The 22932-nt window shown below is 44.5% G+C and overlaps 1 protein-coding gene across 1 annotated transcript in view; it reads left to right on the top strand.

Moving 5' to 3' along the window:
• Positions 1 to 22932, top strand: part of LOC145350544 (metabotropic glutamate receptor 1-like) — a 220770-nt gene that overhangs the window by 24467 nt on the left and 173371 nt on the right. The window contains exon 2 of the mRNA XM_080199744.1: positions 20568 to 20817. Coding sequence (XP_080055870.1) covers positions 20568 to 20817 — 250 coding nt within the window. The remainder of the gene's footprint in view (positions 1 to 20567; positions 20818 to 22932) is intronic.

Genomic DNA, 22932 nt, shown 5'->3' with positions numbered 1-22932 from the left:
GGATGGAGAGATTGCAGAGTCACACACTGGAAGAGAACACCATTCTAGCTTTAAGAAGTTTGGAAAACATGTGAAGCTTTAAGAAACCATAGATATGAATCACTCGCAGTCAGCAGCAATGCCCAGCCCGAAAGAATAAAAGGGAAGGAAATTTTCCAATCATTAGGAGTTTGGAAAGGAAGGAACTGAGTGTGAGAAAGTTCAGGCTGGAATGTTATACCGGTTACTGCCTTGTTAACCATTACATTTAAAGACACAATGGCTGTGTGTGAATGAACTCATTTATTTTAATTTGAGTTGGCCAGGGCTATTTGATCACTGGATGTTGGACCTGCTCCAAATTGCTATCATCTAAAAATCATCAGATCAATAAGAAATAGGAGCAGGAGGAGATCATTTCAAGTCAGCGCTAGTATTCAATAAGATTGTGTGTGATCTGATTGTGGCTTTAATTTCAATGTCCCCTCCACCCCCCTCCCCCCTCCCCCACCCCGACACCAATAACCCTGAACCCTCTTATTGATCAAAAGCATGTTTCACTCAGCCCGGGATATATTCAATGACCCAGACCCCCTGTTTCATTTAGTCAGCAGCACACTCTTTCCAATGGCGTAACTGGAAATTTGCACCAATTCCACTCTCTTGCTTTTTGCTGGTTCCCCCGTGATTCTTATTAAAATTTAATGTGCTGGTGACCTACATGGGAGACACAAGTGATCATGCAGCGGAGGAAGCTTTTCCTGGAGGAACTGCTGCAACTCCGAGTGGGGGCTGCGTAGGTGTCTCTCGTACAAATAGGGAGGAAGCCATTAATATCGCGGCTACTTTCCTGCCCAACATTACTGCCATTGACATGAGACTTATTGAGAGTACAAAATTGGCATGAGTGTTTTTCAATTTAAAATTTTACTTGTAAATGTTCCACATTATATTGGTTTCACTTTATTCATATGCGTGTCATTATTTGTTGAGACCAGCTCAGTCAGAGAGCTAAGTGTACTGACAGGGTTGGCACTCATTGATGGTTACATGGGGATTCGGATTATTTCTTTCTGTGGAAGAAACAGATGTTGTGTTTCTTGTTCACTCTTTATTGAATGTTCATCTCCGTGTCCAGAGCTGTACTCGCTGCTCTGTCGGACTTGGCTGCACTTGTAGGTTTAGCAGGTCCTCCCTTCTATACATTGTAAGGGACATTGTCCAAGATCACTCTCAGTGGGGATGATTGCAACATTGTTGGTAAACTCAAAGCTCTGCAAAGACTCTGCCAGCCAGCAGCCTGAGATGGACACACTTCTGGACAGTACCAGCGCTACATTTTATGCCCCTCACTTTTTTTATCTTGACTGACTGTTCCCTTTTCTTATCATACCCAGGACACCAAGTCCTTTCCACTTCATTCCTCCATATCCCCAACCTCATTCCAGACATCAGCAACTCCCCCATCCTCACCTTCACTCATCCTTGTTGGCCCCCAGTCTCCGTGCAGGTCTCCAGTCTTCTGCTCCCCTCCCCATTACTGCGGAATTCAACACAAAAAAATCACTGACCTTGCCCACAACCTCAGAGCCGACTGTTGCATGTTACTTTAAAATAAATGTGACCCAGTTGCCACAAGATTCTGGTGTGCCGCTGACTTTATCATAAAGAGAGGACATCATTTTAAACAAAACCTTATGCTAATGAGCATGCATGGAGTGCATATATATTACAAGGATGAATAGAACATAAGAACATGAGAAATAGGAGCATGAGTAGGCCATCTAGCCCTTCGAGTCTGCCCCGCCATTCAATAAGATCATGGCTGATCTGTCGTGGCTCAGTTCCACATTCCCGCCCTCTCCCCATAACCCTTAATCCCCTCTCTTATCAAAAACCCATCAACCCGCATCTTAAAAATATTTAGCGAGGTAGCCTCCACCACTTCAACGGGTAGAGAATTCCAGAGGTTCACCACCCTTTGAGTGAAGAAGTTCTTCCTCAACTCCGTTCTAAACTGCCCCCCTTTTATCTTGAGGCTGTGCCCCCTAGTCCTACTGTCCTTTCTGAGCGGGAAGAGTCTCTCCACCTCTATCCTATCCATCCCATTCATCATCTTATATGTCTCAATGAGATCTCCCCTCATTCTTCTAAACTCTAACGAGTACAAGCCTAGTTTATTCAGCCTCTCCTCATAGCTCAACCCCCTCAACTCCGGCATCAGCCTAGTAAACCTCCTCTGCACTCCCTCCAAGGCCAAAATATCCTTGCGTAAGTACAGCGCCCAAAACTGCACACAGTACTCCAGCTGTGGCCTCACCAATGCCCTATATAGCTGCAGCAAGACCTCCCTACTTTTATATTCAATCCCCCTCGCGATGAAGGCCAGCATCCCATTCGCCTTCCTGACCACCTGCTGCACCTGCAAGCTGGGTTTTTGCGACTCATGCACAAGGACTCCGAGGTCCCTCTGCACCATCGCCTGCTGCAGTTTTTCGCCAAGTAAGTAATAATCCTTCCTACCATTATTCCTACCAAAGTGGACCACCTCGCACTTGCCAACATTAAATTCCATTTGCCATTTCCTGGCCCATTCGCCCAGCCTATCTAGATCCTTCTGCAGACTCTCCCCACCCTCCGCGCAATTTGCCTTTCCACCAATCTTGGTGTCATCAGCAAATTTCGACACCATACACTCGGTTCCCTCCTCCAGATCATCTATATAAATGGTAAATAGCTGAATAGGCTGGCGTGAAGCCTAGCATGCTACGAACTGATCACCTCTGCATGATAACTCGCCCTCAGGAAATCAGAATTTCCCATCCTGCCTGATCAAATCACCTCAGACACCAAGGGGACGATCTTACCAAAAAAATTCCAAATGCCGAACAAGCATGAAAACAGGAGAGAATCATGCCGATTTTTTGGATGAGTTAAAAATCCAATCTTGCAACACTCTGAAGCAAGATCTGTTTCCTGCCAGCAGTGGGAGGGGGTGGGGTCAGAGCTTAAGCTCACCCGAAAGCTGGCAGATTACAGCAAAGGGCGCCATTGTGCAAGTGCAGATCTCTCTGTTCTGTGCAGTAGCACAGAACTGTCACTGCCTCCCCATAGTTGTTGCTGGCCTCTGTGGTTGATCTTCCCCCCACCCACATGGATTGACTGCCCCCCATCCCACCCTGCACAGATAGGCCCAGTCAATTCCCCATCCCAGTCGATCACCAATTGCAAAGTACACAGTGCGCCTCCATCTGATCCTAGATTGCACAACATCCCCCTGCCCGCTTCCATTATTAGGCCCTGACTCTTTCTGGCCCCAGCTCTCCCAGCAGGCCCCATACTCCTCAGGCTCTGCCCCCTTGGCACTGCTTTCCTACCTATCTTTGTACCATCAACTACAATATAATCTGCCTTTTCACATAAGTCATTAATGTGGATCATCGACACTTGACACTCCAGCATTGATCCCTGTGACACTACACCTGAAAATGACTCATTTATCCTGACTGTTTCCTGTTAGTTAGCCAATCCTCCATCCACGTTAACATATCATGCCCAACTCATACCTTGTGCATTAACTTTTTATGTGGCAGCTTATTGGATGCCTTTTGTAAATCCAAATACACCACATCTACTGGTGCCCTTTATTGACCCTCTTATTACAACCTCAAAGAGGTCTAATAAAATGTGTCAAACACCATGTGATCACCCAACGACTACCCCTAATGTCCGATCCCCGCCGCTTCCTTCCCGCCCTTTTACCACTTAAGTTTAAAAATTGGACTTCCCACTCCCACCCCACTACCTAAATGTTCTGTGATGTGGGCAGTGTATTATTAGGATCAATTGGCTCGATAACAAGCCTAATTGACCTTGAATTATTAATTTAAATATGATGGCAGGGCTGCCAATTGTGGTGCCCACTCACCTCACATATTGCGGGTTAGAGCTTGCGGGTGGCCGGGAAGGTGGTAGGATGGGTACCCACCCCACTTTAAGTGCCCCTCTCCCTCCCCATTAACTCCGCCCCAGGACTTCCTGCGTTCCTTGCCTGAAGACAGGTGCTGAGTTATTATTCACCAAACCATCGACAAATATAATTTCTTTTTGTAATGTCCTAACTACGTTAGGGGGTCATGAGTTGTAAACAAAAAGAAAAAGATGTGGGTTGCACATGTAGATTCAAACTGACAACAATAGCTTGATCTAGAAGTTTTTCCCTGAAATTAAAAGAGTAGGCTGTGCAACACCCTAATGACATAACCATCAAATCATGTGATCAACTCTTAAAGCAATTGTACAACTACTTAAATATATGACACTTTACTACAAATAAGATGAGGAAGCAAGCCCCAAGTCTACCTCAACCTGAGCAGGGATTGAACTCTGTGCTGTAAGTGTCAATTGATTTACCATTTAGCCCTCCCCAGGCCAGGTAAGGATGGCAAATCCTTGCTGAAAAAAAACCTCAGTGATCTAGTGAGGTTTTTACAACAAAGATAGTTCCATATTTACCATTTATATAGATGATCAGGAGGAGGGAACCGAGTGTAGGGTGTCGAAATTTGCTGATGACACCAAGATTGGTGGAACGACAAATTGTGCGGAGGGTGTGGAGAGTCTACAGAAGGATCTAGATAGGCTGGGCGAATGGGCCGGGAAATGGCAAATGGAATTTAATGTTGGCAAGTGCGAGGTGGTCCACTTTGGTAGGAATAATGGTAGGAAGGATTATTACTTACTTGGCGAAAAACTGCAGCAGGCGATGGTGCAGAGGGACCTCGGGGTCCTTGTGCATGAGTCGCAAAAACCCAGCTTGCAGGTGCAGCAGGTGGTCAGGAAGGCGAATGGGATGCTGGCCTTCATAGCGAGGGGCATTGAATATAAAAGTAGGGAGGTCTTGCTGCGGCTGTATAGGGCATTGGTGAGGCCACAGCTGGAGTACTGTGTGCAGTTTTGGTCGCCGTACTTACGCAAGGATATTTTGGCCTTGGAGGGAGTGCAGAGGAGGTTTAATAGGCTGATGCCGGAGTTGAGGGGGTTGAGCTATGAGGAGAGGCTGAATAAATTAGGCTTGTACTCGTTAGAGTTTAGAAGAGATCTCATTGAGACATATAAGATGATGAATGGGATGGATAGGATAGAGGTGGAGAGACTCTTCCCACTCAGAAAGGATAGTAGGACTAGGGGGCACAGCCTCAAGATAAAGGGGGGGGCGGTTTAGAATGGAGTTGAGGAGGAACTTCTTCACTCAAAGGGTGGTGAATCTCTGGAATTCTCTGCCCGTTGAAGTGGTGGAGGCTGCCTCGCTAAATATTTTTAAGACACGGGTTGATGGGTTTTTGATAAGCGAGGGGATTAAGGGTTATGGGGAGAGGGCGGGAATGTGGAACTGAGCCATGACAGATCAGCCATGATCTTATTGAATGGCGGGGCAGGCTTGATGGGCTAGATGGCCTACTCCTGCTCCTATTTCTTATGTTCTTATGTTCTTATAATCGCCATACTGAGATAGATTTTAATTCAATTTGTTAACTAGATTTCACAAGTTGGGATTTGAACACACGTGACCCAGGTTATTTAGACGAAAAGTTCTATGATATTACCACCAGGTCACCACACCCCTGCTAATGCTAATGTGTTCTGTCTGAATGCTCTCAGAATTTCCTCCATTTAGTGAGTCTTAGTCTTTACAGAGCAAAATATTCCCTCTTATGACATGATGTGAAACCGATAAAGGCTGCGAACCCGCAGCAATAGCAATTAGACCCGCAGATGAGATATTAAAACAAGTGAAATGTATTCACCGTGTGTTGTTTGTTTAAGTACTGCAACAAACATCTGCACCCAGTTGACAGGGTGGCACAGTGGTTAGCACTGCTGCCTCAGAGTGCAGGGACCTGGAGTCAATTCCCAGCTTGGGTCACTGTCTGTGTGGAGTTTGCACGTTCTCCCTGTGTCTGCATGGGTTTCCTCTGGCACTCTGGTTTTCTCCCACATTCCGAAAGAAGTGCTGGTTCGGTGCATTGGCCATGCTATATTCTCCCTCAGTGTACCAAAGCAGGCACCAGAGTGTGGTGACTAGGGGATTTTCAAAGTAACTGCATTGCAGTGTGATGAACTTACATTGCAGTAAGCCTACTTGTAACACGAATAAACTTTAACTTTGAAAGAACCATTTCCCTGCCATTTACAGGCTGTGGATCATTCCTGGCTAAAGGTAACCAAAGTTAACATTTTCTTAAAACTCTGGGACACTTTATCTAAGTTCCTAAAGTGCTATCCTGATTTTACATTATCTCAAGCTCCTGTTATTCACAGTTGGTCATGCCTTCATTCTGTTGCAGGGGAATTTAATTTCAATGTTCATAATTCTCAAGGGTTTTGACTCCTTAAATGGGTAGAAATTGTTTTCACTCGTAAGAGGTTTGGAAACAGGTTTAAGATAATTGATTATAAAGTGAGTGGGGAGATTTTTTCATGTGGTAAGTTTTTACAATCTGGAACCCAGAGTCCGTATGGATGGTGGAAGCAGATTCAATAATGACTTTCGATAGGGTATTGGATAATTAGTCAAAAAAGGAGAAATAGAGCATGCAGGGCTCTTCGGGAAAAGCAAGGGAGTGAGAATACTTGAATAGCCCTTTCAGAGAGCACAGGTACAATAGAGGGAACAGTCTTCCTCTGTGTAATATAGTTCCATTATTCTATGGTGCAGCTTGGAAATGAGTTGCTAGTGGGAGAATGCAATAGAAAACTCTGTAGAATTTCTGTACCTTAAACCCCACACAACTCCACCGGTCAAATATCTTCTATCTGTACATTCGACAACAGAACACATGAAAAACCAAGTGTTTTTCTCAATGACACTGCAATTAATTTTGATGTGAGTAAAGCAGTGTAATATCATTTTGAACGAAGTGTTGACAGGTAAGAAGTCGGGTGTATGAGAGTTGGTAAGTGGAGAAATAACCCGGTTTGTGGACTGTAGCTAGCCTAGGCTAAGATTTGATTTATTACTTTCACATGTATTGGGATACAGTGAAAAGTATTATTTCTTGTGATCTATACAGACAAAGCATACCGTTCATAGACTACATAGGGGAGAAGGAAAGGAGAGGGTGCAGCATGTAGTGTTACTGTCATAGCTACGGCATAGAGAAAGATCAACTTAATAAATCGTAGGTGCATTCAAAAGTCTGATAGCAGCAGGGAAGAAGCTGTTCTTGAGTTGGGTGGTACGTGATCTCAGGTTTTTGTATCATTTTCCCAATGGAAGAAAGTGGAAGAGAGAATGTCCGGGATGCATGGGGTCCTTGATAATGTTGCCTGCTTTTCCGACGTAGCGGGAAGTATAGATGGGGTTGATGGATGGGAGGCTGCTTTGTGCGATGGACTGCTATATTTACAATGCTTTGTAGTTTCTTGAGGCCTTGGCCAGAGCAGGAGCCTCAGCAAGCTGTGACACATCCGGAAAGGATGCTATCTATGGTGCATCTGTAAAAATTAGTGAGAGAGGTAGTAGGCCTGCTGAGTTTCCTTCGCCCCCTGAGAAAGTAGAGGCATTGATGTAAGTAGGTCAAGACCTACAAAATATATGGTAGATCTGAAAATCAACGTTAGCTGGAAACCGAAAGGCAATCAGTCCCAAGGGTTTCAGATAAAGAATACTTGACTTCTATGTGAAGTTGATTAAGTCCAAGCACAAATCAACAGGGCCTTCTAAATTCAAATGATTAGTAATTGTGAGGCTAAAACCATATCATTTTCTTCTTGTGAGCTGCAAATTTAGCTGGACAGATTGCTTTAGTTCAATTTAGATTCATTTAGAACTGAACTCTTTCAACAGCTACTGCCTGATGAGCAAGGATTTCTCTTATGATTGTCCAGCATTTCCTTTGTGTCATGATGATCTTCTATATGCAAATACTGTAATAACGCAAAATTAATTCAGTGCGCACTATAATTAAATCCCGAAAATTCTGTCGATCTAGCTATTTTTTAAAAGCACATCAGTGTACACTTCTTGTTAACTTTTGCCGTTATAAATTTCCATTTCCGCATTTATAATGAAAGTATGTAATGCTATAATTGCACACTTTTACCATTGGAGGCATTGTCGTGCTTGTCTTGACAAAAGGGTGCAATTACAGTGTGACTGTGTTACATTAACAATCCATTATTAATGTTGACGTGGGCAATTAAAATGGAAATATAAGAATAGAATGCATCATTTTAAAATGGGGACCTTTGCATTTGTTAATGGGATACAAGCATCACTAGCAATGCCAGCATTTAGCACCCAGCCTAGCTGCCTATGAGAAGATGGTGATGGGCTGCCACCTCGAACTCTGGCAGCCCACGCTGGGCTGAATTGCAACTGCAAACATTTATCTGCTCTCAAAGCCGGTCTCCGGAAGTCTGGTCTATCTGTTGTCTCTTCCTGGGATTGGATCACTGGCAATGCCACATTGATTGCCCATGCCTGGCCACCTTGAGACTGTGGTGGTCAAACTCCTTGAACTGTCACCATCCTTGCTTAAATAAAATGTTGGCCTTCATAGTGAGAGGATTTGAATGTAGGAATAGAGATGTTTGACTGCTTTTGTACAGAGCGTTGATGAGGCCACACCTGGGGCAGTTTTATTGTCCTTATCTGAGGAAGGATGTCCTTGCTATAGAGGGAGTGCAGCGAGGGATCACCATCTGATTTGATTTATTATTGTCACATGTATTAGTATACAGTGAAAAGTATTGATTCTTGCACGCTATACAGACAAAGCATACCATACATAGAAAAAGGAAGGAAAGAGTGCAGAATGTAGTGTTACAGTCATAGCTAGGGTATAGAGAAAGATTAACATAATGCGAGGTAGGTCTATTCAAAAATCTGATGGCAGCAGAGAAGCTGTTTCCTGGGATGGCAGGTCTGTCATATAAGGAGAGACTAAGTCAGTTAGGATTATATTCACTGGAGTTTAGAAAAATGAGAGGGGACCTCATAGAAACTTTTAAAATTCTAACAGGATTAGACAGGGCAGATTCAGAAAGAATGTTTCCAATTGTGAGGGAGTCCAGAACTAGGGGTCGTAGTTTGAGGATTAGGGGTAAACCTTTTAGGACTGAGGTGAGGAAAAATTTCTTCACTCAGAGATTGGTAAAACTGTAGAATTCACGACCATTGTCGGATTTTAAGTATAAATTTGATATAGCTCTTGGAGCTAAAGGGATCAAGGGATATATGGGGTGATCAGGATATTGAATTTGATAATCAGGTGATCGTAATGAATGGCAGAACAGGATCGAAGGGCCGAATGGCCTACTCCGGTTTCTAGTTTCTGTTTCTATGTTAAGTGATGCTCCACTCAGATTGACCCTTCCCAGAGTCTAATCCAGAGATGATAAAAAAACAGTAATTAAATGCAATGATGTTTCTACAATGTTGCTGCTCTTGTCCTCCAGATTATTGCTATTGAAATAATCCGTTGGAGTTACTGTTGTACATCTTGTGAATTGTTCATACTATAATCAAAGTGTGCCAATGGTTCAGTGATGAGCCCTGTACCTGATGTTACAGTGGGTGATGTTACAGTGACACCCATCTAGGCAATGGAGCAAATTTTAGCGTCCCACCCGCCACACAAATCAGAGCGGGCGAGGGTCTGACCATGGAAAGGTCTGTTGACCTTCAGCAGGACTGGAAAATTCTGCCCAATGAGTGAATATTCCATTATTTGAACCTTGTAGATAGTGGAGAGGTTTTGAGAGGTCTTGTAGCCACAATGTTAATGTAGCCAGCCCGGGTAAACAGTTGGAAATTCGTAGTACCTGCTCTTGATGGTGGGGCCTTAGCAATGCAATACCATTGAAGATCAACGGAGATGGTTGGACTTTGGTGGCAATTGCCTGGTAATTCTCTGCCTATAGTCATGATCCCAGCTGGTGTTACGACTGGACAAGTCGAATCCCAGGATGAAATCTGGCTTGATAGATCCTGACTTTTGTTTGTTCAGATTGTTTATGGGAGGCACGGTGGCACAGTGATTAGCACTGCTGCCTTTATAGCACCAGGGACCCGGGTTTAATTCCAGCCTCGGGTGACTGTCTGTGTGAAGTTTACATGTTCTCCCCATTTCTGCATGGGTTTTCTCTGAGTGCCCCGGTTTCCTCCCATAGTCCAAAGATATGCAGCTAAATGGATTGGCCATGCCAAATTGCCCCTTAGTGTTGGTTACATGGATTGGTGGGATAACTGCATGGGGTTACAGCGATGGGATGGGGTTGGGTCTGGGTAAGGTGCTCTGTTGGAGGGTTGGTGTAGGCTCAAAAGTTGTGGAGGCAAAATTACTGAACATATTTAAGAAGAAAATAGATAGATTTCTAGACTCTGAAGTTGTCCAGTTTTATGAGGAGCGCATCGAAGTATAGTATTGAGATAGAAGATCAACCATCATCATACTGAAAGATGGAGCAGGCTCAAAGAACTGAATGGCTTACTCTTGCTCCTAGTTTTTAAGCTTCGATGTTTCTAGCACTTGTTCAAATATATTTATTTCACTGGAGCGTGCTTAAACCGCAGACCTTTTCACTTAGAGATGAGTTGGGCAAAGTTTAAAGTTGATTTATTAGTCACACATAGATTTACATGAAGTTCCTGTGAAAATCCCCTAGTCGCCACACTTCGGTGTCTGTTGGGTACACCGAGGGTGAATTTAACATGGCCAAGGCACCTAACCAACACTCTTTCAAACTGTGTGAGGAAACCCATGCAGACACGGGGAGAACATGCAGACTCCACACAGAAAGTGACGTAAGGCCAGAATCGAACCAGGACCCCGGCACTGTGAGGAATAGTGGCAGCTGATGTGCTACCATAGAATAGAATAGAATAGAACTGAACTGAACTTTATTGTCCACTCATGAAAGGAAATTTGTCTTTGGCTTCACTTCCAGTATGACAGTAATCATACGGTCATTAATTTAAAAACTGCAAATATTTTATACCTACATTCATAAATTTATGTATTTATAATGTACACCCATATCACACAAACATAACACATTGCACTCTACCATGACAACACTTACTGTTGTTGAATAAAATAAACATGAAAAATGGGTTGAGCTGACATTGTTATTTAGTAAGCTTATGGCACTGGGAACAAAAGATTACATAAATAGGTTTTCCTGGCTATTGCCATTCTAAAGCAATAGCCTGAAGGGAGATTTTCAAATGGAGAATATAAAAAGTGAGGAATCACTGATATGATGGCTTGAGCTTCCCTCTTAACTGCCTTGTTAAGTAGGTTATCGAGTTGTGTCTGATGTCTACCAATGATTTTCCCTGTAGTGTTGACAATTCTAGCCAGCTTACTTTTGCATTTCACACTCAGGTTACCAGACTGTCATGTTGAATGTTAGGATGCTCCCTACCAAGTTTTTGTATACCCTCTGGAAAACATCTTGGGGGCGATCAACAAACAAGAGTGAAAAGGGGAGGGGATCGTGCCCATTTTCTGGGCGAGCTTGCAGCCTCAATGATACAGCACTTTAGAGAAAGAAATGAGACAAACTGTGATTCTCGTCAGTAGACTCCTGAATGAAGTCTATTCCCGCCATGATTCCGGCTGCATTCTGTGAGAGGGCGCTATTGCGCGTGCACTCCGACCTTTCAATGCTCTGTGTACAAGTGTTATCACTCCCCCCACCCCCCCAAGACATTGCATCCCCTGTCAACCCCCCACTGATTAAGCAGTGTGACAAACCCATAAGATCACCCCACTTGATTCACTCCAAATCCTTTCAGCTTTCTGATAAGAAACAGACACTGGCTAACCTTCTGAAAAATACAATAGGTGTTCGGGCCAATGTGTACTCCCAGATACATGAAACACTTTACGATCTCTGTCAGTTGATCGTTAAGATAGAGGTTCGCACATATGAAGGCCATTGCTACATAAAAGTAGCTCTTTGGTTTTATCTATATTGATCTGCAGAGCACTCAATTGATACCATTTCTGAAGGGTGGCAAAGTAATTGTCATTGTCAGTTTATCATTTAAAAATAGACCCACCAAAGCCACATCATCTGCATACTCAAATAAGTAAGTATTACTTCCCTTGATTCTCATCTCATTAGGGAAGTAATAGGACACAGCCCTGAGGGGTTCCGGTGTTTCAGATCATCAGATAAAATGCCATTCACAAAAAAACATGCTGCAGGCAGTTGGTAAGAAAATCCCTGATCCAATGGATTGGGCCCCCATTCTCGTTCACTGTAAGCAACCTTTGTGACAGGATGTGAGTTTGTATTGTGTTAAATGCTAAATAAATATCATTAAATAAAAGACACCAAAAGATTTTGGCTGTGGGAGGCGATTAGGTATCAGGTTCACTAGAGAAAGGGTAACATCTTCACGTCCCCTGTGTGCTTTATCAGCAAAGATCAGAGGATTAAGATAATGTGAAACAAGTGGGGTGAGGTTGTTATTAATGCCTTATATCTGCACATTTAGCCAATAAGGAAGTGAAAGCCACCAGTCTAAAACCATTAAGTGATTTAGCCTTTGGCTTCTTTGTCAGAGGGCGCCACAGTGGCACAGCAGTTAGCATTGCTGCCTCACAGTGCCAAGGATCCGGGTTCAATTCCCGGCTTGGGTCACTGTCTGTGCAGAGTCTGCACATTCTCCCCATGTCTGCATGGGTTTCCTCTGGGTGCTCCAGTTTCCTCCTACAGTCTGTAAGACTTGCTGGTTAGGTGCTTTGGCCATGCTAAATTCTCCCTCAGTGTACCCAAACAGATGCCAGATTGAGGCAATTAGGGGATTTTCACAGTAACATCATTGCTATATTAATATAAGCCTACTTGTGATAAATAAACTTTATTTGGAACAGTACAAACATCCAATAAAAATGTAAATAACTGTATAAAAACCCCTTTGAGCTGATGAGCACATTCTTTCAATACTCCATAGCCCATCAACATGTCAACCCAAAATGTTAGAATCCCTACGTTGCAGAAGAGGATGACATTTGGCCCATCAAGCCTGCTCCAGATCCTAGCCCAAAACCCCACATATTTACCCCACTAAGGGTCAATTTAGCATGGTCAATTGACCTAATCCTCACATCTTTGGAGTGTGGGAGGAAACCAGAGCACCCAGAGGAAACCCACACAGACACTGGGCAAATATACCAACTCCACACAGATAGTCACCCAAGGATTGAACCCAGGTCTCTGATACTGTGAGGCAACAGTGCTAACTCTGTGCCATCGTGCCACATCAGGGAGTCTAAAACTAGAGGGCATAGGTTTAAGGTGAGAAGGGAGAGATACAAAAGTGTCCAGAGGGGCAATCTTTTCATACAGAGGGTTGTGAGTATCTAGAACAAGCTGCCAGAGGTGGTAATAGAAGCGGGTACAATTTTGTCTTTTAAAAAGCATTCAGATAGTTACATGGGAACGCTGAGTATAGAGGGATATGGGCCAAATGCAGGCAATTGGGGTTAGCTTAGGCATTTTAATATAGGAAGGGCAACATGTACAAGTTGGGCCGAAGGGCCTGTTTTCCATGCTGTAAATCTCTATGACTCTATCTATGGCTCTTAGTAGAGGGGTCATGGATTTAGGGTGGCATGTAGGCACAGTGGTTAGCACTGCTACCTCACAGTGCCAGGGACATGGGTTCAATTCTGGCTTTGGGTGACTGACTATGTGGAGTTTGCACATTCTCCCAGTGTCTGCATGAGTTTCCTCCGGGTGCTCTGGTTTCTTCCCAAAGTCCAAAGATGTGCAGGTTAGGTGGATTAGCCATGCTACATTGACTGTACTGTCAGGAGGGTTAGCAGGGTAAATATGTGGGGTTACGGGAATTGGACCTGGGTGGGATTGTAGTTGGTGCAGACTCAATGGGCTGAATGGCTTCCTTCTACACTGTAGGGATTCTATGATCCTATAAAGATAAGGGAATAGGATAGGTAAAGAGGAGGGGAATTGAGGAGAAGAGTTGTTCACCCAGACAGTGATGGGAATCTGGAACCCGCTACCTGAGAGAATAGTAGAGATAGGAACCCTCACAACATTTAAGAAGCATTTAGATGAGCACTTGAAATGCCATAATGTACAAGGCTACGGACCAAATGCTGGAAAATAGGATTAGAATAGAAAGGTGCTAGACGGCTGGCACAGACACAATGGGTCAAAGGGCCTGTTTCTTTGCTGTAAAACTCAATGGGGGGGCAATCTTACTGTTGTGCCATGCTGGTAAATGGACAAGGCAAGCCGGTAAGATTGTGAGACAGTCAAGAAATGATGTTCGTGCCCAATTTCTCGCCTCTCGTGATTTTACCAGCACTGAATATCCAGCACGAGCGACTACCCAGCCATGAGGCTAAATAATTTATTTAAATATACTTAAATCTGATTTTACATTGAATTAATGAGCCTGGGTCATTATTGTCCAGCCTCACTTCCCTGAATGACCTCGTCAGGAAAGGTTCCCTTTGACAGGAATCATAGCTGGTTCCCAATATGACCAATCATGATGGCCTTGCCGGTGTCAGCCTTACACTCTGGAAGTGCCCACTGGCCACTTTGGCACTGCCGACCAGGCATCCTGGCACTGCCCACTAGGCTCGGAACAGTGCCAAATGGTCAGGGCTAGGAGGATGGGCTTACTGGGGGAGCGGTATCAGACTGGGGACAGCCAGTCAGTAGTGGAGATGGAGAGGAAACCTGCTGCCACACTGCATCAGGAATCTGTAGAGGGAGGGAGGAGGATGACTAGGACTGACAATAGGGGTGAGGTAGCAAATCACCAATCATGGTGGGTGAGGGGGAAAGCTGCCCATCACAGGGGCTGTCAGGCTGCTGATTGTGAGGGGATCGTGGTTTCAATCAATTCAGGTAGTAGGGGGTCACAATAGACCGCAGGCCTCCGCTGGGGGGATGGTGCTTTGTTTGAGGCTGACTGAGAGTCAGACTCAGCTGGTAGAGATCTGCACATGCGCAATGGCGCCCTCTGCTGTTATCAGCCAGCATTCAGGTGATTTAAGCCCTACTCACTTCCCTACAAGTAAGAAACCATTTCTGATGGCTTTTGTTTTACTCTTAAGTAGATAAGATTTGAACTCACCCAAAAATGGATCGAAGCTCTCCCAATTTCACGCCTGCCCTGGACTTAGAATTATTTTGTTAAGGTCACTCCAATGGCTCTGTGACTACATTAAATGGCTCGGGAAGTAGTGTAGATGGAAGCATAAAGTTGCAAAGAGACATTGATAGATTGAGTGAGTGGATATTTCTATGGTAGATAGCTAGGACCCATGAAAGATCAGTCAAGGTATTTGCTACATAGTGAGAAGTGAGGAACTCTAGGGGAACAGAGAAATTCAATGGTCTGATTACAGGAAAAAAACACTGAAATACATAATAAATACATAAACGAGTTAAAAGGCTGGTGGGATATAATTCTTTAACACAAGAGCTTTGGAGTATGAAAGCATATTATGTTCAGGTCATCTAAAGTTCTGCCAATTTTTAATACAACTTTCAGTCCTGGGCACTTCATCTCAGAAAGAATAAATTGTCCTTCAAGGGAATGCAGCAGAATTTCACCAAATGATACATGAGCTAAAGGAATTATTTTGTCAAGAGAGGTTGCTTAGACAAGGCTTGTGTTCGCCTGCATATAGGAGACTAATGGACTGACATGGGTGACATCTGAAAGACTATTTAAGAATTTAGAAATGATTTCTTGAGTGGAGAAGTTCAGAACGGTGGTGGGGGGTTGTAGGGGGATGTTATCTTAAAATCTGAGCCTGGTCATTCAGTGGTGATCTCACAAAGCACCTCTTCACAGAAAAGTTAATTAAAAACATGAAACTCTCTCCGTTAAAGAGTTGTTGGGGCTGGGTTCATTAGGCTGAAACTGATAGATTGCTGTTAGACAAGGGTATTAATATAGAATAGAATTCTACAATGCAGAATTAGGCCATTTGGCCCATCAAATCCGCACCAACCACAATCCCACACAGGCCCTGTTTCCGTATATTCACCCTGCTGATCCTCCTGACACTAAGGAGCAATTTAGATGGCCAATCTGCCTAACCCGCACATTTTTGGAGCGTGGGAGGAAACCGGAGCACCCAGAGGAAACCCACGCAGACACGGGGAGAACATGCAGACTCCACACAGTGACCTGAGACTGGAATTGAACCAAGTCCCTGGTGCTATGAGACAGCAGTGTTAACCACTGCGCCACTGTAGTTACAGAACCAAGGCGAGCAGACGGCATTAAGATACGGATGAACCATTGCTTCACTCTGGGAAAGCAGGGGGAGACGCTGGCATAGTGATAATGTCAGTGGACCGACAATCTTCAGACCCCAGTTACTATTCTAGGGTGTTGGTTCAAATCCCATCATGGCAGCTGGTGGGATTTAATTTTTAAGTGGGGTCATAATTAAGGTATATAAGATTATGAGGGGTATGGACAGGGTGAGTAGAGCTGTTCTCTTGGTTAAGGGGTCAATCACAAGGGGGCATGGTTTTAGGGTAAGGGGCAGGGGGTACAGAATGAGTTTGAGAAAAGAAATCTTTTTCACTCAGAGGGTGGGGGAATCAGGAATGCACTGTCTGAGAAGGTAGTCGAAGCCTTACGACCTCTTCAAAAATATTTGGATGAGCACTTGGAATGTAACATTGAAGGATATGGAAAAAGTACAGCGAAATGGGATTTGTGCTTCTTTTATGATTAATATTGTCGGTGCAGACATGGTGGGCCAAAGGGTCTTTCCTGAATTGCGTGACTCGCTGGATGAGATTTTCCGGCTGTGCTCACCCCAAGATCGGAAAATCCCATCCGAGGCCAACAAACCTTTTCATGGATCATGTCCCGCCTGCTACAATTCCCGTGGCGGCCGGGGCAGGAAGATTCTGGCCTATGACTCTATAAGTGAAAGGGGAAGCAGGTTCAAGGGGCTGAATGGCCATCTTCTCTTCCAATGTTCCTATAAAGGCACTTTTGCACGTTCAGGCTTACTGATTCAGTGGCTGGTTTTGACAGATCATTGGATTGTGCATGAAAGACTGACAGAGAGGTTAGTTTGTGTGTGTGTGTGTGTGTGTGTGTGTGTGTGTGTGTGTGTGTGTGTGTGTGTGTGTGTGTGTGTGTGTGTGTGTGTGTGTGTGTGTGTGTGTGCATTTAGTAAATTATTATTTCCCCTGTTGCTCGGATAGAAATAAAAACTGAATTACATCAGCAGGATTTTGCATTACTCAGGAGGGTTGCATTTTCCTGATGTCAGGTTTTTTAAAAATGTATAGCTGAGATGAAAGGGCTACATGACTAATGGAGGCGTGTCAAATCTCAATTCTTCCTCCTCTGAGCCATGTCTTTGAATCAAAACAATCAGTAATATAAGGATACTGTGCGCATTAAAATTCATCAGTGAACTGAGTGTGGACATCTAAATGTTGCTTCGAGTGTACACGAATCAACAGCATGAATCAGCCCACATACAGGAGGCCAACTGGCATTTCAGAATATAAACCTTGCAGTGCCTGTTGCTGATCTTACCAAGCCAATACTTCACATGTTTGCATCCGATTAGTTCCTATTTATATTTTAGTAGCGACATTTGCCAGCTCAAATGGGTGAAGGATTGCAAATAGATTTTTGAGCCATCTCTAAACTCCTCACCCTAGGGCTCTGCTTCCTCCGTATCTTGGGTGAATTATAGAAGGGATTCCCAACTTCCCATATCTTCAGGAGCATCTCTGCTTGCTTGAGATTTAAGTGAAGAAAACTCTTGTCTGATAATTGATTTCAATCAATGTATTTTGTCTTGGGCTTTGAAATGTCAAATTCATTTGTTTCATTGAAGATAAACAAGCTTTTGAGTGATAGTGCTAAACATTCATCCTTGCAGCTGCCTTCATTCCGCCTCACCCTACCAAATGGACAAAAAAAGGGCAGGATTTTCAGGCACTTTCCATGGTGGCACAGTGGTTAGCACTGATGCCTCACAGCGCCAGGAACCCAGGTTCAATGCCTGGTTCGGGTCACTCCCTGTGCAGAGTCTGCACATTCTCCCCGTGTCTGCGTGGGTTTCCTCCCACAGTCTGAAAGACGCGCTGTTTAGTTGGATTGGCCATGCTAAATTCCCCCTCAGTGCACCTGAACAGGCGCTGGGGTATGGCGACCACGGGATTTTCACAGTAACTTCATTGCAGTGTTAATGTAAGCCTACTTGTGACAAATAAATAAACTTTTAAAATACTTTAAACTGGCAGGATCTTCCAATACTGTCAAAAGCCACCCCATTGCAGTGGATTTTCCTGTGGGTGAGCCATGCGAATGCCCATAGATTTTGGCAGGACTGGAACATACCACCGGCAGCTAATGGCTTGCCGCATCTGCCGTGGGAAATACCGGCAGTGAGGGGTAGGGGGCGTAGTTCAACTGCATAGGGTTCTGAAACCACCGCTATCACAGCCGTATTAAACTCGTGCCCAAAGCAATGCTACACAAAACCATGACGTGTTTGCAGTTTTCATTTCTCGATATCTGATAAATCAGCAAGTGGCCATTAAAAATGTGTTAAACACTACATGGAGATAGTTTGCACATCTGAAATGGTGGAATTTTGACCCAATTACTTAATAAGTAAAGACACAATATGTGTATTTATATCACACTATTCACAAACACAGGTGCCTCTCCACCCATCCAAAGTGAGTGCCAATAAAATACTTCCAGAGCGTGGTCGCTGTTGTGATGTAGGAAACATGGCAAATTATCCATAACAAAGTCCCACGTACAGAAATGGAAAAAAACAGGCAGATTTTTCTTCACCTTAAGTGTATTTATTGTCACAGGTAGACTTACATTAACACTGCAATGAAGTTACTGTGATAATCCCCTAGTCGCCGCACTCCGGCACCTGTTTGGGCACACTGAGGGAGAATGCAAGTCTTTTGGACTGTGGGAGGAAACCGGAGCACCAGGAGGAAACTCACGCATTCACAGGGAGGACACACAGACAGTGACCCAAGCCGGCAATCGAACCCAGGTCCGCAGTGCTAATCACTGTGCCACCATGGATGTGGGTATTGCTGGCTAGGCATTATTTATTGCCCGTCCCTAATTGCCCTTGAGAAGGATACGGTGAGCTGCCTTCTTGAACCGCTGCAACATATGTAGTGTTCTAGGCCCAACTATAGGTACAGCCATAGTTCTGTTAGGGAGGGAGCTCTTGGATGTTGACCCACTGATAACGAAGGAATGGTGATATATTTTCAAGTCAGGATAGTGAGTGACTTGGAGGGAAACCTCCAGGTGGTGGTACTCCCAGATATCTAATGCCCTTGCCCTTCTAGATGGCAGTGGTCATAGATTTGGAAGGTGCTGTTTAAGGAACCTTGTGAGATCCTGTAGTGCATCTTGTCAATGATACACAGACTGTCACTGTTCATTGGTAGTGGAGAGATTGAAAGTTTGTGGAACGGATAGCAACCAAGGAGGTTGCTTTGTCCTGGATGACGTTGAACTTCTAGAATGTTGTTGGATATCTTCTCATCCAGGCAAATGGACAGCGTTTCATTGCACTGCCGACTTGTACCTTGCAGATAGTGAACAGGCTTTGGGAAGTCAGGAGGTGAGTTTCTCACCACAGTATTCCTAGTTTTTGACCTGCTCTGGTAACCACAGTATTTGATTGGCTAGTCCAGTTCAGTTCCTAGTCAATGGTAACCCGCAGGATGTTGAAGTGGGGGATTCAGCAATGGCAATGCCATTAGTTATCAAGGTGGTGGTGATCATTGTTTGGCATTTGTGTGGCATGAATGTTACTTGCCATTTGTCAACCTAAACCGTTCAGGTCTTGTTACATCTTGCCATGAATGATTCCAGTATCTAGGGAGTTACGAATGGTACTGAACATTGTGCAGTCATCAGTGAACATACCCACTTCTGACCTTATGATGATAGGAAAGTCATTGAAGAAGCAGTTGAAGATGGTTGGGCCTAGGACACCACTTTGAGGAACTCCTGCAGTGATGTCCTGGAGGTGAGATGATTGACCTCCAACCATCTTCCTTTGCGCCGGTCATAACTCCAACCAATGGCAGGTTTTCCTCCTGATTCCCATTGACTTCAGTTTTGCCAGGTCTCCTTGATGCCAAACTTGATCAAATGCTGCCTTGATATGAAGGGCAATGACCCCCATTTCATCCCTGATATGATAATCTGGTCCTCAGCAATGTTGATTGAAGGAAAAATGTTGGCCAATACACTGGGGAACCTCTCCTGGTCTTCAAAATAATTCTCAAAGGAAGATTGGGTCTCAGGTTAATATCTCTCCCAGAAAAATAATGCTCCTGAAAATGCAGCATTCCTTCAGTGCTCCAGACTGGAGTGTCAGGTGAAATGATGTGCTTATTTTTTGGAGTGGGACTTAAAACCGCAATCTTCTGGCTGTAAGGTGTGAGTGCTACCACTGAACTAGAGTTGTCACTGTCCATAATGCTGTTGCGATGGCCATTGTCCAGGCCGACTCTTAATCAAAGGTGTCTCCCCTCTGTTCCAGGAAACTACGGGGAGAGTGGCATGGACGCTTTCAAGGAGTTAGCCGCACAGGAGGGACTATGCATTGCTCACTCAGGTAAAATCTACAGCAATGCCGGGGAGAAGGTCTTCGACAGACTGCTGAGAAAGCTGAGGGAGAGGCTGCCGAAAGCGAGAGTTGTCGTCTGTTTCTGTGAGGGGATGACAGTGCGAGGTCTGCTGATGGCGATGAGGAGGCTGGGGGTCCTGGGAGAGTTTCTGCTGATTGGCAGGTAAGGGTGTTTTCTGTGTGTTTCTGGGACCAGTACATCGTCCTGGTGTTACTGTGTGAAGAAACCACTTAGTATCCCTGAGTATCACAATGTGATTACATGCTTCTATCTATCTGTTTCGTATTATGTAATGATATCACCTTATTAAACAACAGGAGGGATTTCAAAAATCAATTCCTTCACCACTATATGTCCCGTGAGGGAAGCTCAAGATTTAAGGATGAGGTGTTTGTGTCCTACATTGTATTACAGCAATGCCTGCATGCTACAAGCAATGTCATTTCCCTTTTTGTGCACTGTCCTTTTTCTTCTGCATTTCGTGGCCCATTTAAGATTCCCACCAGATCCATGCACATACACACCTTGAAATGGCTGCGCAGGACAGTCTGATTGCTATGTGGTCATACCCCATGCGCAGTTTAGAGGCAACATTACTCGCCAGTTCACTCTATGGCTGTCACCGCTTTGCGACACTCAAGGGATGTGCCATTTGAGTGCAATTTTTTTCCTTCTTCCCTTCCATAGGAAGGAAGGAATACGGGAGCAGGAGCAGGCCTTTCAGCCCCTCGAGCCTGCTCCGCTGTTAAATAAGATCATGCCTGAGCTCTGGCCTAACTCCATGTACCTGCCCCAGGCCTTGATACTCTTGCTCAAAAGGAATGTATCTATCTCACCAGGCCCACCAGCTCCCTGTCTTCAATCCCGTTGCGTGAAGCTCTGCCCCAGACGTATCAGTATGTAAATGTCACTCTCCTTAAGTGGAGAGGTGGGAATAAGTATAGAGAATAAAACCGCAGTAACGGTGGATCTGAAAATGGACCCGGGCACTCCAACCACCTACTCAACACCAGGAGGAGCGGGGCTGAAAACCGGACCTGTGGACTCATTAAAATCTTCCATAAGGAAGCTAAAAGTACAGAAAACTCACAAGGATTCAGTTCTGAATTACCTTTTACTTTAACAACACACAGAACTGGATGACAGTTTGGAACAGTTATACCAGCACTCAATAATATTTCAGCAGGACAAAGAACTGTGCATTTAGTGTTGCTAGTAATGTCCCTTTAAATTCATAAAACATAGAATTTCGGCCCAAGATGTTGTGCGAGCAAGACTCCAAATTAAATTAATTCCTTCTGCCTGCCCTTGGTCCATATCCCTCTATTCCTTGCATTTTCATGTCTTTATGTAAAAGCCCCTTAAATGCCCCTATTGTATCTGCTTCCACCACCATCCCTGGCAGCAGGTTCCAGACACCTACCACTCTCTGTATAAAAAAACTTGGCCCTCATAACGCCTTTGAACTTTCCCCCTCTCACCTTCAGTTCATGTTTCCTAGTATTCAACAATTCAGAATCTGAATTCTTCCCAGTATTCCATGTTGATCATCCACAAGCCCATGAGGAAGCTCAGTGAGATGCGTGTCAAATCTGTTTTCATATCCGGCATTCAGTAGTCATTTGATTTGAGATTCTGTGACATTTTTTTAATATGGTCTTGCTCCCTATGGATGTTTTGCCCCTCCTGTCAGCAGTGTGTGTGAATTATTCTCATTGGATGATCATTGACTTCTGCCTAATAGTTTTGAACCAGTTTAGACGTCCCTGAGTTGGTTCTTCCAGATCAGATTTTCTAAAACCACGCCTGGGAATATGCTTTGCGAAATCATGGCTGAGTTTCACCTCCAAGCTTTCCTCCTGAGGGGCTCCTGGCAGGTGAGACCCTCAGTGCATTTATTGGCCAAACTCTCTGGCCGTTCCCTACCAGAGGAAACTTCTGGATTCACGGATGGCAAAAACCTCGTCCGAGGTTTACCAGCTGCAGAAGGTGCAAACTGGAAAATACATTGACACCACAGGGATCAGAAAATCCCATTGCCAGCCAATAGCAGGCCACATCCACTACCACAAAGCATGCCATGATGGCGGGGGAGGGCGGGGGGGGGGAGATCCCACCCATTGGGCTGGATTCTCCGTCTCAGCTCTGTGGTGGGATTCTCCAGTCCCGCCTCTGCGAATGGCGATTTGGCTGAACATCAAATCCTCCATTCTCGCTGGCAGTGGGAGCCGGGCATCTGACATCAGAGAATTTCAGCCGTTGTGTTTTGTGCCTTGG

The sequence above is a fragment of the Carcharhinus amblyrhynchos genome, chromosome 12 (genome assembly GCF_965287045.1).
Source record: "Carcharhinus amblyrhynchos chromosome 12, sCarAmb.v2.hapA, whole genome shotgun sequence".
NCBI lineage: Eukaryota > Metazoa > Chordata > Chondrichthyes > Carcharhiniformes > Carcharhinidae > Carcharhinus > Carcharhinus amblyrhynchos.
Note: the sequence above shows the minus strand (reverse complement) of the source record. Positions and strands in the feature narration are given on the sequence as shown.